Source organism: Aspergillus sydowii (assembly GCF_001890705.1).
Source record: "Aspergillus sydowii CBS 593.65 unplaced genomic scaffold ASPSYscaffold_18, whole genome shotgun sequence".
Lineage (NCBI taxonomy): Eukaryota > Fungi > Ascomycota > Eurotiomycetes > Eurotiales > Aspergillaceae > Aspergillus > Aspergillus sydowii.
This window is the reverse complement of record NW_024467876.1, coordinates 15,712-31,285: the sequence shown is the minus strand read 5'-3', so window position 1 is coordinate 31,285 and position 15,574 is coordinate 15,712. Positions and strand designations below refer to the sequence as shown.

General features: G+C 50.3%; 7 protein-coding genes across 7 annotated transcripts; 4 read left to right on the top strand and 3 right to left on the bottom strand.

Moving 5' to 3' along the window:
- Positions 1-533: 533 nt before the first annotated feature.
- ASPSYDRAFT_1165062 (beta-glucosidase) lies at positions 534-3,104 on the top strand (the record flags this gene model as incomplete). Its single annotated transcript, XM_040840157.1, has 4 exons — positions 534-895; positions 949-1,174; positions 1,234-1,396; positions 1,465-3,104. The coding sequence occupies 4 exons, from the start codon at positions 534-536 to the stop codon at positions 3,102-3,104; spliced, it is 2,391 nt and encodes a 796-aa protein (XP_040696543.1).
- A 1,519-nt stretch (positions 3,105-4,623) lies between these two features.
- On the top strand, positions 4,624-5,575 carry ASPSYDRAFT_163908 (uncharacterized protein; the record flags this gene model as incomplete). Its single annotated transcript, XM_040843209.1, has 2 exons — positions 4,624-4,922; positions 5,083-5,575. The coding sequence occupies 2 exons, from the start codon at positions 4,624-4,626 to the stop codon at positions 5,573-5,575; spliced, it is 792 nt and encodes a 263-aa protein (XP_040696542.1).
- A 1,513-nt stretch (positions 5,576-7,088) lies between these two features.
- Positions 7,089-7,708, bottom strand: ASPSYDRAFT_51430 (uncharacterized protein). Its single transcript, XM_040848288.1, has one exon. It carries the CDS (start codon positions 7,581-7,583, stop codon positions 7,305-7,307), a length of 279 nt encoding a protein of 92 aa, XP_040696541.1. The 5' UTR covers positions 7,584-7,708; the 3' UTR covers positions 7,089-7,304.
- Positions 7,709-9,555: 1,847 nt separating this feature from the next.
- On the top strand, positions 9,556-10,388 carry ASPSYDRAFT_36837 (uncharacterized protein; the record flags this gene model as incomplete). The annotated part of the gene is made up of 2 exons (XM_040845478.1): positions 9,556-9,576; positions 9,642-10,388. 2 exons carry the CDS (start codon positions 9,556-9,558, stop codon positions 10,386-10,388), a joined length of 768 nt encoding a protein of 255 aa, XP_040696540.1.
- A 176-nt stretch (positions 10,389-10,564) lies between these two features.
- Positions 10,565-12,351, top strand: ASPSYDRAFT_163765 (cytochrome P450; the record flags this gene model as incomplete). Its single annotated transcript, XM_040843191.1, has 4 exons — positions 10,565-10,711; positions 10,776-11,601; positions 11,655-11,739; positions 11,796-12,351. 4 exons carry the CDS (start codon positions 10,565-10,567, stop codon positions 12,349-12,351), a joined length of 1,614 nt encoding a protein of 537 aa, XP_040696539.1.
- A 15-nt stretch (positions 12,352-12,366) lies between these two features.
- ASPSYDRAFT_559661 (Zn(II)2Cys6 transcription factor domain-containing protein) lies at positions 12,367-13,964 on the bottom strand. The gene has a single exon (XM_040849124.1). It carries the CDS (start codon positions 13,739-13,741, stop codon positions 12,551-12,553), a length of 1,191 nt encoding a protein of 396 aa, XP_040696538.1. The 5' UTR covers positions 13,742-13,964; the 3' UTR covers positions 12,367-12,550.
- On the bottom strand, positions 13,965-15,435 carry ASPSYDRAFT_1165039 (uncharacterized protein; the record flags this gene model as incomplete). The annotated part of the gene is made up of 2 exons (XM_040840156.1): positions 13,965-15,035; positions 15,095-15,435. Coding segments are annotated over 2 exons (981 nt in total), but the record flags the coding sequence as incomplete, so codon positions are not given.
- Positions 15,436-15,574: the final 139 nt, after the last annotated feature.

Genomic DNA, 15,574 nt, shown 5'->3' with positions numbered 1-15,574 from the left:
GGGAAGGAAATGCGTGATACGACGTACACCAGGGCGCTGCAAAAGCTGTCTCCAACAAGGATGTGATTTCGGGAACAGCCCTTCTCTACGACGAGACGTGAACGGATATCAAGATTTGCTCAGAATAAAGAATGAATGAGAGTAGCCCACACTCTCGAATAAACCTTTTTACGTACATCCAAGGTTGACTTGGCATTTGGGGGTCCAATAGAGGACATTCTTTGTGCGGGTACCTCGTATCCTGAACTTCTAGAATCGCTGCAACTGCTCTTATATTCCTCAATATAGGCCCGTGCAGTCGCCGATATCTCGCCGATGTCAGCTCCACTGTATTGTCTTTGAGTCGACTGAGTAACTCTGCTTCGGCTAATCTCCGTACTAAGTACGTTAGCGGACCTGTGGTGCTCCGAAGTTCGAAGCCACAGGAAAAGTACTGGGTGTGAGCAAAGTATAAAGGCAGCCCACTGTCCGAATGTAAAAGAACAAGGCTCTGTTGCGTAATATTCCAAGCACAGCGTAGCACTGATGGGAAGATGGTGCAATTCAAAGCCTGTTTCTTGCTCCTTAATGTGGTAGCTGCGCATGCAGCCGTCCTCCAGGATGACTCTTACTTTTACGGCCAGAGTCCACCGGTTTATCCCACTCCCAATATGACTGGGGCTGGCGAATGGGGACACGCACTTTCAAAAGCCCAGAGGCTGGTGGCACAAATGTCTCTTGAAGAAAAGCTCAGTCTCACTGGAGGGGTTAAGAACGACACGAGTGGCTGTGGGGGGAATATTCCGGCTATCAATCGGCTTGGATTCCCCGGGATGTGCCTCCAAGATGGCCCCAATGGGATCAAGGGATCAGAGCTCGTTAACGGCTATCCATCCGGCATCCATATCGGCGCGAGGTATGAGTTCGCTCAAGGCCTATAGGCGGGACCTTTGCTAACATCAACGAAAGCTGGAACAAAACCCTCGCTTACCACCAGGCGCACGCTATTGGTGGTGAGTTCCGACGAAAGGGCGTGACTTTGGCACTCGGTCCACCAGTTCTCGGTCCTCTGGGACGCATTGCGCTCGGAGGGCGCAATTGGGAGGGCTACGGCAAAGATCCATATCTCAGTGGTATTATGGGAGCCGAAACGGTTCGAGGTGTCCAAGACAACGGGGTTATCGCATGTGCAAAGGTAAGAAGCCAAGCCACTCTCCGTGTTTGTATTAATTCAGCTTGAGTAACATCTTTTAGCACTTCGTGGGCAATGAGCAGGAGTTACACAGGAATCCTCGTCTAGACGCGGCCACTAACAAGACCGTTGAAAGCTCCTCCAGTAATATGGACGACAAGACTATGCACGAGCTCTATATGTGGCCGTTTGCAGACGCCGTGCACGCCGGGGTCGCAAGTGTCAGTAAGTTTCATGTCCTGCCATTGCTCTCTACTGGTTTACTGTTTACTAACCACACTGTCAACTTAAAGTGTGTGCATACGAGCGACTCAACAACAGTTATTCGTGCCACAACAGCAAAGCCCTCAACGGCCTTTTGAAAACCGAGTTAAACTTCCAGGGATTCGTATTGAGTGACTGGTTTGCCCAGCACACTGGTGTTGCGAGCGCCATGGCTGGCCTTGACATGGTTATGCCTTATGGAAACATGTACTGGGGTCCCAACCTTACAAATGCAGTGCACAACGGGTCCGTACCCGAGTCCCAAATCAACAATATGGCTACAAGGATTATGGCAGCTTGGTATCTGTCGCATCAGGATGACCCAGAGCTCCCGCCTGTTGGTATTGGCATCCCTGCAGACTATGGAAAGCCCCATCCCGTTATCGATGCTCGGAACCCGGATGACGAGGGTGTTCTCCTCGAAGGAGCCATCCAGGGACATGTATTGGTTAAAATCGTCAACTATGCCTTGCCCTTGTCCAGCCCACGTATACTATCGATCTACGGGTACGATGCGAAGGTCGCAGACACCAATATTGCAAAGGCCGGGATAAATGGCTGGACTCAGGGCCTGCAGGCACACGATTATCGGAGCGTTGAATGCGGCTTCGGCCTGACTGGGGGTCACTGCCCTCCATTCGCCCCAATTGCCCCCAATGGGACTATAATTGGCGGTGGTGGCTCTGCGGCAATTACGCCCGTCTATATTAGCAGTCCCTTTCAGGCCTTGGATGCCCGCGCACGCCGAGATAGAACACAACTGTTTTGGGACCTTGAAGGTACCCAGGTTACTAATATCGAGGCAGATGCCTGTCTTGTTTTCGTCAATGCGGCCTCGTCCGAAGGGGTTGATCGACCGGCCTTGAGAGATGATTACTCAGATGGACTCATCATCGACATTGCTTCACAGTGTAATAACACGGTGGTTATCATACACAATGCAGGTGTCCGGCTAGTTGATCAATGGATTGACCATCCGAATGTTACGGCTGTGATACTTGCGCATCTGCCTGGTCAGGACTCTGGAAAAGCCATTACCCAGATCCTGTACGGAGACGTGAGCCCAAGTGGAAAACTTCCTTATACCTTGCCGCGTAACGAGTCAGACTATGGATCACTTCTCAACCCGGTCACTTATTCAGACTGTGATCGGTATTTCCCGCAGGACAACTTTACCGAGGGAGTTTTCATCGACTATCGCGCATTTGATAGAAACGGCGTCACTCCGCGGTTCGAGTTCAGGTTCGGTATGACATATACGACGTTTGAGTATGCGAACCTGAAGGTCCTCCATACTCTGGAGCTATCTGGGCTCTCAGAGTATCCGACTGGGCCGGTGATTCCAGGCGGCAATACTGACCTTTGGGACACCGTTGCGGTTGTAACAGCTGACATCACCAATACTGGTCCAGTGGAGGCTGCGGAGATTGCACAGCTATATATTCAGATTCCGGATGAAGCGCAGCCAGTTTTACAATTGCGAGGCTTTGACAAGGTAACGGTTCCTCCTGGCGAGACCAGGGCTGTTGACTTCAAAATCAGGCGTCGTGATATCAGCATTTGGGATGTGGCATCTCAAAAGTGGAGACTCATTGTTGGATCCCAGTATCCCATTTTTGTCGGAGCCAGCTCCCGAAACATTATATTGAACGGGACACTAGAATTGTGAGAATGGGAACTGTTTGTATCTACGATAGGGGAAAATACTTTCCTGATGTGTTAAGAAATCAATTCACTCCAGCTTCCTTCCAAAATCTGAGGCTTTGATCGTGTGGGTTCTTCATTTAAGCGAAGCAATAACTCAAAGCCGTCACCTCTTATATATTGTGCAATCCGTAGATGGCTGCTACTTTCAGAAACCCAAGTCGCATAGTCAATTCGACTAAGGCCTCAAGCGTCACTTGCGAACCATCCTCCATAGTAAGGGTGAAAATGCCTCAGAATACCAAAACATAATCCAGCGCAACTGAGCGGTGAAATGGGCCATCATATTCCGGTGGGATATCGTAGGTGGTGAAAAATGAACCGCTAGAGGCAGCAGGGATATCAGGCAGTTAATTGATGAGCCGTCTACTTATATCGGCAGGGCTTTCGCTTGCGGACCGCAGTGGAGTTCCAATGGAGCCGTCTCCAAACGGTGTACTTGATTCTTCAGTTCGCTTAGAGGTTGTAGCGACACCAGATCCATTATGGTAGGTGACAAATTGCTGCCCTTGGGGGAATCACCTGCGAGAATCATATGATATAGCGGACCGACCTTCTCCATTGGATAATCTCGAACCCAGGAAGATAGCGTAGAGAGATATATAATCCAAGTCTTTCACGCTGGGCGAAGATTAGACAATTTAACTGCTTGTTCCGTTTGGAGCTCCAAGGTTGCTATCTCCAATGAAGGTGGGATCCAGACTATCCACCATTCATTTGTCATTATATGCTAATTAACCAACTCGTGGGTTCCACTTGCGTAAGATACTTGCAGCTGCATGGTGTTCAGGAATAAGAGATAAACACTGGCCCGAAGCACTTGGCTGTGCATAAAGTACCCAACAGTAACCCACCAATGTCCACGCGTCTAGAGACAAAAGACATAAATTCGTCAAAAATTAATTGATAGGAATGTAAGGTCCAACTTCCTATTTCTAAAGAATTAGTTCTTTTCATTGAGCAGCCGCTGTTTTTTGTTATGTTGTTTGTGGAACTCTTCAAGGTTTATTGAGCGACGAGAAGAGGCCAGAAGCGTAATCATATAAAAATATAACTATTCTCGAGCTCAATGTGAAAACCCTAAGATTATTACCTCTAAGTAGGGTAATAATTGTTCCCATACATTGTTAAAACTGTAATTAGGTTGATTCCACTCCAAATTTGCCCTTCTTTGCTCACTTATCACATTCGGGGGTTCCGGCCGGTCCCTTGCGGCCGAGAAAATTGCCGTAATTGACAATAAAGGATATTTAACCATGGATTGACACATATCCAACCTTAACCCCATTGCTTGAAAAGGAAGTTTTCTCGGCCGCCATAGCTCTCTGCTACTCACATCAGACACAGTAGCTCTCGGCCTCGGAATCAGTGGAGTCCGAGCACCAGAATACCCCTTGGTAGGTACAAATACGCGCTGATTCCAAACACCTCTGGGACTTTCGCAGGTGCTGACCTATTATCAAGCAGAACAAAAAGTATTCGATATGCTTATCTTGGTCGCTGGCATTACTGGTTTCGTTGGTGTTCCGTGCGCCAGGGCTGCTCTTGCGCGTGGGCACAAAGTCCGGGGCCTGGCTCGAGATGCTAATAGACTCCCTGGCGATGTCCACGATCAGCTCGAAGGTTTTGAGACTTTGTCAGGCATCTATGATATTGATGCAATGGATAGGGCCGTCAACGGTGTCGATGCTATCATTTGTTCCTTTGCCGGCCTTCCAGAAATATTTATGGAATCGCAACTACTTCTCTTAAGGGCGGCAGAGCGCGCAGGAGTGAAAGTACGGTCGATCAACATTATCTCGATTGTGGTAGCAAACTAACTCCATTCAGGTATTCCACGCCAGTTCTTGGAATTATGACTGGAGACTTTCCCCGGGAACGCATGAGATTTATGATGACATCAGGGCCTTTGCCCATCATGTCGAGGTCAGTTCGTCCATCAGGCCGATTTACATGTTCACCGGCGCTATCGCCGACTATTATTTCTTTAAGGGCCCGTCCGATTGGGATGCAGAGACGAAAACGTTCAGCTTCCATGGACCTTCCACGTTACCCACTCGCTACACCACAGCGGAGGATATAGGCAACTACGCACTGGAAGCGGTTACTGCTCCAGAGGCTGCCAAAGGAGGATATATCTTTGTACAGAGCTTTGAAGCTTCTCCGGAAGATATCGTCAAGACGTACAATGCTACCAAAGAAGGAGGGGTCAGGGCGAGGCTTAATTGCTTGGGAACTCTGGCGGATGCGAAGGCGAAGTTGGATAACGGCAGAGCCACTTATGGGAAGAAAGAGTGGTATAAGTATATCTGGTACTGCTACCAGTATCACATCCCGTCCCGGTCTTGGGATTACGAACCAGTGGATGTTGCCCGCTTCTCGACTGTCAAGCAAAGCAGCTTGGAGCAGTTTTTCCGCCAACACCCAGCCATTTAAATAGGTCTCTGTATGTTTACCTACTCGCCGATTTTGTAGCTAAACACATGAGCTCAGTCCGTCAGAACCTTCCGGTCAACGTCACGTAATAAGTATCATCTTACTCGGAGCAGTACTTTGAGTGTGTCCTAGGATCCATGAACTTTTGTTGCAAAAGAATCGTTTCTATTCCGCAGCAGCTCCGTCATATCCTAATTAGCATTGATGAAGCGGCCTTTGAGCCACGGACGCCGCTCCTGGGCTAACCATGCACTCGTATCGCCTGCCAGGGACGGATCATCAACCAAGTATTCATAGAGACTCTCCAGCATCCTCAACGCAAGCTCTGTAGCCGCTCCACCTGGATGTAAACAAAAGACGACCAACCCTTGCTCGCTATATTCGTTGGAAATGATCTCACTCATTTACAACAACGCGATATTGCTTGTCTGATACGCAGAGTAACCAGGAGACCAGTAAAGAATGCCAATGGAACTGATATTGATGATGGTCTTTAGGGCTCCCTGAAGCAAAAAGGGAACAAGAATGCGCATCATGAGATATGCACTTTTCACATTGATCTCCCATGAGCGCCACCAGTCAGCAGGGTGGGACTCTGCAATTAGTCGCCAGGTCTTAAGGTAACCTGCATTGTTAACCAGGACATCAAGAGAAGTCAGTTTAGGTGCGAGGTCTCGCAGTAGCAGTGATACTAGCCTTATTACAGCTGTTAAAGCTAAGCTGAAGCACTTTTAGTATATAACAGCCCGCTGCTGCTGCTGCTTTCATAATATTACCTTCATTGACCTAGAATGCCCGGCGGCATGTCACTCTTGTTGTTTCATATGCTTCGCATACGTATGTAGGCGAACAGCATAGGGAGAAGGAAATTATAGCATTCTGATTAATTTCACTGCGAAAATATTAGCATCCATTCTTTGCTTGCCAAGCCGTGGTGACGCGACCGAGAGCCCTGCCGTTTCTGGAAGGTGAGCGTGAGCTTGAAGTTGTGCACACATCACCGAAAAATTCGACGATTCCACTCCGATATCTGTTAATTATGCAATGGTACATCCTGACATGGAATTTAGGTTGAGAGTATAGACCAACAGTGGTGGTCAGCAATATGTTCTCCGAGACAAGCCGAATCGCACGAAGCAACAAGGACAATTAGGGCTGATCTACGAAACATGGTCAGAATAGAGCTGTCACATCGCGGTTGGCTTCTTAATGTTGTTCGTATAAACCAAGCGCAGAACACAGTTGAGTAAATTACAAACAGCTTAAACAATGTAGATCTATAGATGCGATGGAAGCGTGCAGATGCGCGGTTTTGTTGGCCGGCAACTCCCATGGCATGTAATGGTATGCATAGGTATAATTTCCTCTCATGCACTATTTGGGTTCCAGTATCCCCTGTACATGCCTGATGCACGTTGACAATGGCACAATTACTGATATACACTGCTGTTATGTTCTGATACCACGGAAATGCGGACTGCCAGCGGCGGTAGCAACAGCGCATAAAGCCCACCACAGATGGAAACCTGTACAATATGATAGATTTCGACGCGTATTTGATAGAAAGGTATATTATATAACAAAGCTAAGATACTTTGGATCAATGATAGATGGACTGCCAGGATGCCGTCCCAAGGACCACATCACAGCGTTCCTCTTCCGCTCTCTCCCACACAGCGGACTCAACCTATTTTATATCATCCCGGATTTAGACCACCAACACCTCAATTCACTTAGAAACCCCAGGCCTCTGTTCCTGCCCACTAAGCTGTCCCTTTGCCTGCGCCTCGAGCGCGTCACTATCAAATCGCGGATCAAGCTTATTCAACACCTTGCTGTCATGTGGCTTCGGTTTCTGGGCGGAGGTTGCAGAGGCACCCGGCCCTTGCGAGTTGGAGCCTGGCTCGAGTGACCCGGAGCTTGCAGCTGCGTTGTCTGGGTTTATATCGAGGTTGGCGGGGTTTGCGCGTTGTTGTTCGGGGATGGCGGATTGGATTGGTTGGGGCATTGTTCGAGTATTGTAAGTTTTCGTGTCAAGTATGGTGTAGCCTCTATGATATCGCGAGAGAATATGAAGTGTGATTGTATTCTAATTGTCTGGATTTATATCTGATTTTCCGAGGATGTTGGTGTGACGTGTAGGTGAAGTCAAGGTGATAGTATAATGATGTGGCTATTATTGTAATAACAGGAACTCCGCGGAGGTGCAGCAAGCTAGAGATCTATCCTAGTATCATCAAGGCGCGCACCACCAACATATTCTGAAAATAACATTCAGAGACGTGCAAGACTTATATATCGGAATCATAATAATGTTTAACTTTTAATTTAATATTCATGTTTTGGTTGTTGCAAATACACCCTATGTTCTTTAGGCGTAGTTGCATCTCGTGGGGTGAGCAGATACACTGTAAATTACGTTACCGAGGTGTTGTGGCCACGCCCTGGGACTCTTCCATTGCATGATTCTGTGCAAAGTCGGGGCCGCTATCTCTGCTGGGAATACTGGTGGTCCTGAAGCCTGCATCTTAGCTTCACTGGGCCCACTGCGGTTGGCAAGTTCCTGAACTCTGAATGTGCGAAGTCCTTAGCAAAGACTAGTATGGAGCTTGGAGGAAATGCTCCCTTCATTGTCTTTGAAGACGCAAATATCCAAACGGCGGTCGATGGTTAGTACTCTTCCAGATCTAACCACGAAATACTGCCCTCAAATACAATATCTTGATGCTAACTATCTGAGCTTAGGTTTGATTGCATGCAAGATCCGCTCTTCTGGCCAAACTTGTATCTGCGCCAACCGCGCGTTTATTCGTCGCTCGATTATCGATTAATTTGCCGAAGTTCGTCGGAAAGCCACTGACGCCACCTTTAAATATAGCTTTGTTTGGGATCCGGAGATCAATTTTGGGCCCCTCTTTTCTTCCAAAGGCGTCCAAAAAGCCAAGGAACATCAAGAAGATGCTGTTGCAAGGGTGCTAGGGTTCTCGTATTTTCTTGTGATATATGGCTGTTTCTGGTATCTTGCAGTAACGCCTTGATTTGCCTGTATATATATTATGTGTCACTATGCGCATTACTGATATGCGATCCCTACAGATTAATCAACAAACCCCGGGCAGATCCACGGCAGACATCTTAAATTCTAAGTGTGTCTAAGTGCATATTTTAGCTCAGAACCAAAGAGGGGTCTTCATTGGTATCCCGGCAGCAGTCCACAGGTGTCACATGGTAGGAGTCACGTGGCACGGCCTTGGCAGGTCGTGACAGTTATATAATAATATAGGAAATATACTCACGTATTATTTACCTGCAGTAGGTTATCTCTCTAAGTACAGTACCTGAATGAAGCTTAGCAGCTCTGATAGGGCGATCACTAGCATGGCAGATATCTTTAGTAGTCATGATTCAAGCTATAATAAGAGAAATAAAAGAAGGGGTTGATAACTAATAAAGCTGGTGAGGGGCCAAGCTAAGCGCCCCTTTGCCGGGGTCCGTGATGGTTATTGACTCTGAACCCGCTAAGGTGGCTGATAATTAATATTAGCGTGTGGAAATGAGAGATTCACCTGGCGTCAAGTCGTGGCTGTCAGTCTCGTTGCGCCATGTGGGAGTCCTTGCCACCGCCTTGAGTAGTTACAATATGCAAGCGAAGACATTATGCCCGTAAGCCAGTGCCCGGATTAGGCCAGGTGATGCTGTCTGTCAAAGTTGGCGATATCACAGGAGATAGTATACTGATAAACCTAGTTTGCCAGCGTCTTCCAACTAGAGGTCTATCCCCCATTATTGAGCGACCAGGTTAATCACAACTTGACTTGTGGATCTTTGGTGATGTTTACTGTACATCCTCAGCATCGGTCCAAAGACAGTTGTTATGAAGGGATTTAATCCGCCAAGCCCCCAGGACTAACACTATAAGAAGCACCTATTAATAGTCACGGTCCAGAAACCCCTCCATCCCACCAACGCAATCTGGAGAAATGTCCTGGACGAACCAGCCAGTAAGCAGTACCTTATTATAAACCTCGCCATGTCCGAGAACAATTCTTAATCTTAACTGCACCAGGACTGCTCCTGCACAGCCGAGCTAACCCAACTCGCCTCTCTCCTGCCAACCCCCGCTCCAGGCCCCTTCGAATTCAGTCTCCTGACGACCCTCGCCGCACCGCTAGAAGATCTCCTGAAATGCGTGGAACGCTGCAAGCAGCAGCATACCCCACCGACTAGTGCCGCCGCTGCCGTCACCATAGGTGCCCAGAACCAGAACCAGAACCGGAGCCAAAATCCCGAAGCAAATCGCGGCCTGGTCCCGCTCGCCGATTCAATCCTCGCGATCTGTCACGCTGCGTGTGCAGCGTACGATCTTCTTGACGATGGCGGCGGAACTGGTGGTACTACATCTAGGAGTCCGGGGAGCAGCGAAAACACACCGAGTCCATCGATTGCAGGCGCAGGGACAGAGCCAGGACCAGCGCAGCAGCACGATCGCGCTGGGGTTTTGTTGTCGAATCCGTCAGCCACCTGGCGCTGTATAAAGCCGCCCATGGTGCTGGGTTCGCTGACTCTGCGGGGCGACGAAGAGGCCCTCCTCGCGAGGCAAATCGTTTACGCGGTGCTGACCAGTCTAAGTGCTTTGTTGCGGGTGGTTTACATTCAGGATAGGGAGGCCGGGCAGGATCACGCCATGAGTCTCGGCGCTGGACAGGAATATCCTGGCGCTGGGGGGGCGCTGTACGGGCGCGAGGGCATTGGGGCTGTCAGCCAGTGTCTCTCGGGGGTTTTGGCGCTACTAGGCAAGATTGTGCCCGAGTGACTCCAAATATATTCAATGGAGAAGGACCCGAGATGTAGGTCGGGAGATTTCAAATCAGATGCAAATTAACCAGTTACAATCGATCGGAATTGGGTATAATTGTAAACACCAAGCGCTCAATTGGAGCTTACTCCGTTGCGAAATTCCTGCAGTATACGTATTCAAACCAGTCCACCATGGCCACGGCATTCCTCCTCTTCGTAGCCAGCGCAGCCCTCGCTTTGATCGTCTTCATCGCTGGCAGGGCCCTGCGCGTTGGTGCCCGTCCGGGGGGACTTCCACCCGGTCCGCCAACCGAGCTGATTTGGGGTAATACAAGACAGGTCACCACATCTCCCACCGGTGTATACAGGACGGCCCCCCGGCACATAGCTGACTTCGTTCCAGATCAACCTGCTATACCCACAATACCAGTACGCAGAATGGGCAGCGAAGTACGGACCCGTTTACACAGTCATGCTGGGCGACACGGCGCATGTTATTGTCAGTGGACTCCAAGAGCTGCGCGACATTTTCATCAAGCAGGGGGCAAAGTCGCAGGCCCGGCCACCCTCTCGGTTCCAGCTACTCATGCGCGACGGTTTCTTCCCGGGCCTGAACAACGGGGAGAAGTGGCAGCAGGCGCGTAAAATGTGGCAAACCGTCCTCAACGGCAGCGCAGCCAAACAGTACCTACCATACCAGGAGCTAGAGACTCGCCAGCTGCTATTTGATCTCCACCGGGAACCGGAGGAGTGGAGAAACCACATTGAGCGCTACAGTAACAGTGTGGCGATGACAATGGTCAACGGGAGGCGCATCAGCGACGCCGCGGACCCGCGGGTCAAGGAGACCATCCAAGATCTGTACGACCTGGCCGAAACGGGCGTGCGCGGTGCATTTCTCGACTCGTGGCCATTCCTTTGGAAACTCCCGGAGTGGATGTTTCCAGTGTGTAAGAGGGCACGCGAGATCGCCGCTAAACATCGCGAGTTCATCTGGAGGAATTACTCGGATGTTGCAAAGCGGACACGCCAAGGCGAGGTGTTGCCGTCTATCAACCATGCCATCCAGGAAAAGCTCAAGCAGGGCTGGTCAGGAGTGTCGGAGATCGAAGGTGCAGAGATTGGTCACCATCTACTGACGGGCACCACCGATACAACGGCTTCAACCCTGGTCAACTGGGTCGCCGCCATGTGCCTGAACCCAGAAGCACAGAGAAAGGCCCAGGAAGGTGAGGCCTCCTTCCTTTGTTCTCGTAATCATGGCCAGGGCTGATCGATTCAGAAATTGATCGGGTTGTCGGTCCGGAGCGGTTACCCACCGACGAGGACGCGGCCAAACTGCCGTACGTCCAACAGGTAATCCAAGAGTGAGTATGCCTTTTGCATTACGGGCCCAAATTTCGCAAAGCTCACTTCCCACTAGGAGCCAACGCTGGATCACGTCTGTTCCTCTGTCACTCCCCCGCGCAGCAAATGGCCCAGTGCACTGGGGGGGATATACAATCCCCGAGGAAACCGGTCTGATAATGAACTCTCACGCAGTCCACAACGACCCAGATATTTTCCCAGAGCCGAACAAGTTCAAGCCCGAGCGGTGGGCAGGTAAGCCCAATGCGGGCTCCAACGGCGATTCGCAGCTCCTTTTCACGTTCGGGGCAGGCCGTCGAATCTGTCCGGGGCAGCATCTTGCAGAAAGAAGTCTGTTCCTTGTCATTTCGCATTGGCTATGGGCCTTTGATACGTTGCCAGCGACGGATGACGAGAAGAACAAGGTCCCCATCGACAGGAATGATTTGAGGCCCGGCTTCATCGTCTGCCTGAATCCGTTTGAGGCAAAGATCACACCTCGTTCGCCTGGGCATTCCAGGGTGATTGAAGACACCTGGAAGGAGAAGTTGGAAGTGTCGCTGGACGAAAATCAGCAATGGAAGGCGACACCAGATGGCATCGCCAGGCTTATCGAAAGAGTTGGAAAGTAAATTGTAATGAGCAACGCGATAAGTCTATCATCTACACCGTCCTGACTCCATATTCACGAATACAAAAAGGTCCTGAAAAATGCCGGACATTGATGCCAGTCGCTGAACGCAAAAAGAAAAAAAGAAAAAAGAAGAAAAACAACGTTTCGCCAGGGGAATCCAGTCACAGTTTCATAGTAATAAGAACAATCGCTTGCCATCACTCCCATAATTGGCACTGCCCCCGTAGATAATCCAACCGTTGGATGGAATCCGTCAGCACCAATTCTGCAGCGCGGTAGATGCAATCGCCCGGTCGGGTGCCAGTTGCCCGTCGAACCTCCTGCACCTTGACCGCGAGTTTCTTTAGGCGAAGCAGAATGAACTGTTTGAGGAAGTATTGCTTCGCATCCTCGTCGAGTGCGTTGTTACCCACGTGCAATGGGATGCGACAGACATTCCTTCGGACGCCGCCCAGAAGGCCAGGAGGTAATCGTGAAGGCCGGCCCCACGAGCTGAATGCTCGTCTGTTTGACCGTATATTTTCCGTGTCCATTAAAGTCTTCTCCTCGATGATCCAGTCCAGCATCTGAACTATACGCTCCGTAATCGTGGAGATGAGCAGCACAGAAGAGCGATTACTCATACAGGAGGTACATCCTAACACGCGATCTAGCAGCGCTCTCCCGTGGCTTTCAGCCTGCATTATCACGTCTATTGAGGGTCTCGTTGTCTCGGGCAAGGTCTGCCGGAGAAACAGGAGCTGCTGTAGTACTGAAGTGTAGCATTTCGCGCCGCAGTCTCCGCATTCTGCGCCTATATTTGAAGTCCCAGCACTAAGCACTGGCAACTGATCGATGGGGGGCACTTCTGCCGGCAGCATTGAGATGAGGCGATTGCAGTCGGGGATAGGAAAGGGAAAGCCGCCGAATGGGTCTGGAATTGAGGGGGAGTTGATGGAAAGTTCGTTGGGCGTATTCGTTGCAAAGCCATCTTTGGGAGGTATCGAGGCCGCCAGGAAGGCTTCAAAGGAGGATTGGAAGACATCGTCCACGGGGTCCATGGTGGCACTGGTGAAGTCCCCGGTCAGCACCCAGGGATCGACACTCCTCGCGTCCGTCATGGCATGTTCATCAGAGTGGTTAGCATTTGTTTGTGCCGTGCTAGCTCCCGTGGGTCCTTGTTGAGCATCACCGCTGGTGGCGTTGGCATTGGGCGCTCTGCGACTCGTCGGACTGGACCTCTTGGGAGGGCGGCCGGTCCGACGTTGCGGGCTGTAGACGCAGGGCTGACGAAGTCGTACACATCGGTGGCAGGAGGGTTTGTGCTGACTGCATTTGACCTTTGCATCCTGGCAAGCGTCGCAAGACTTGCGCAGACGCTCCCAATTACCAGCGAGCTCTGGACGCATGATGAGCAGAGTTACGCGACTGGCGATGAGGAGTGGGGGGGGATGGCGTGGTGGAGAACTGGACACAGCCTATTTGTCTGGTTTGTCTGGTTTGTCTGGTTTGTCTGGTTTGTTGTTTGCTGGCTTCTCAGCACTGGTGACTAAGCTTGCATTGAGCATCAAACCACAGGTAGAAGAGTACAGCCCATAGAAAGTGGTCAGACAGTCTTGGATCACAGAGTGGCGCCCTTTATCTATTGTCTCCACACCAAGCTCACAGAGGTGATGAGGGGCACGGTGAGCTGAGTTATTTTCAGCCTAAACCAAGACAGGCTTTTCACTTCTCAAGATACAAAACCTGACCCGCAGGATTCGAACCCCTGGACATGATCTGTGGAAATGCCAATGTAGTAGTGCATTAAAGTTTGAGTAATACTCTGGTCCAAGTAACTTTTGTGGATTTTCAAATGCTTACACTGCTCACACCGCCTACGGCCATGTCGAGCACACCGCCAAGCAATATTATATATATATATATATCAAGGGCGGGTTTGCTAGTGATTGCAGGAAGAAGTAGCTCTTTATATCAATTATCAGTGCTCCAGCGCGCGGCATATGCAAAAGCCAAGAGTGCCCCCGGTCCGAATACAATAGTCGCCAGCATAAGAGACGGAACTATGACCCAGCCGGCAGGGAACTGACAGGCATAAGCAGAAAGTACGTGCACGGAAGATAAGCCGCAACAAGGATGATCACGTCGTATTGCAGGAACTCGTGCGCTGCAGGAGCAAGCACAGAAGATCCTGAGCGATTCGTTTCCGTCGAGCGTGGAAGGTAGAGCTCGCCAAATGTGCAGCCCATCGCCTCAACTAGCTTGCCCCTCCCTCTCTTCCTCCCGTGTGCCCGGCGCAGCGCTAGCACCAAGGCCCCCCAAATGGCATACCAATGCCCCACTGTGGCCGCGAGACCAGCGACAAAATAGGGAGTAGCCTGTGAACAAGGCGGGATTACCCGCGTTAGTGGGACATTTTCCCCAATGAGCTGCAGAAGTGAGAGCATGATGGGGCTGAATCGGTATAACGCAATGCCACGCTGTCTGCGGTCGATGCTGCATTGAAAAAAGGCCGGCCAGAGAAAGAGACCTGGTAAGATGAAGCCAAGAATCGCACTGGCTAATAGTGCAGACTGAGACTGCGTGTCGTCTACGGGGCTCAGGACCCGAAAGCCGGTTGTTGCGGCTTCCACAAGCAGATAGACGGGATAGACAAAGGCAGCCCCGTAGAACTGATTGAACATGTTCCACGCGGTCGGTATCCTTTGGCTCGGTTACTTCAATCTTAAGCAGGAAGGGGGGCGGGATACGCAATTGCTTACACCAAAGAGATAACGGATGGCGAGTGCGATCTAGCGCTAATAAGCATACAAATTGCCATGGCCTGCATGGTCGAGTGGATATCCACCAGTAACAGACGATGGATAGGATTTGTGCCATCCAATAGGCCATTATAGAACAAGACCGCCGGGACCAACTTCCTGTCCAAAGATTGCAGTCTGATGTATTGGCGGATCAGTGGTGTTCCATCGGCAAAGCGCCCAGTTTGCAGGACAGATTTTATGGCGAGGGGAACGTTGTTTCGGCGAAGGGCTATCTTCCAGAGACAATGGTATCCAACCAAGGCCAGTCCGCCGTAGTAAGAAGTGAAAAGAATCAATTCGAGGACTGACAACGCTAGTATGGGAGTCGACTGCGTCATGGCTTCAAGGAGACGATAGAGCGGATCAGTAGAAAGGATTGCGAAGGATTATAACCTCGAATCCGGCGAAGATCGTTCATTCCGCTAGCTTTAACGTCTG

What these genes read in the sequence shown, in the direction of transcription:
- ASPSYDRAFT_51430 (XM_040848288.1), bottom strand. Translation starts at nt 7,583, where the DNA reads ATGCCCCAACCAATCCAATCCGCCATCCCCGAACAACAACGCGCAAAC.
- ASPSYDRAFT_559661 (XM_040849124.1), bottom strand. Translation starts at nt 13,741, where the DNA reads ATGCGTCCAGAGCTCGCTGGTAATTGGGAGCGTCTGCGCAAGTCTTGC.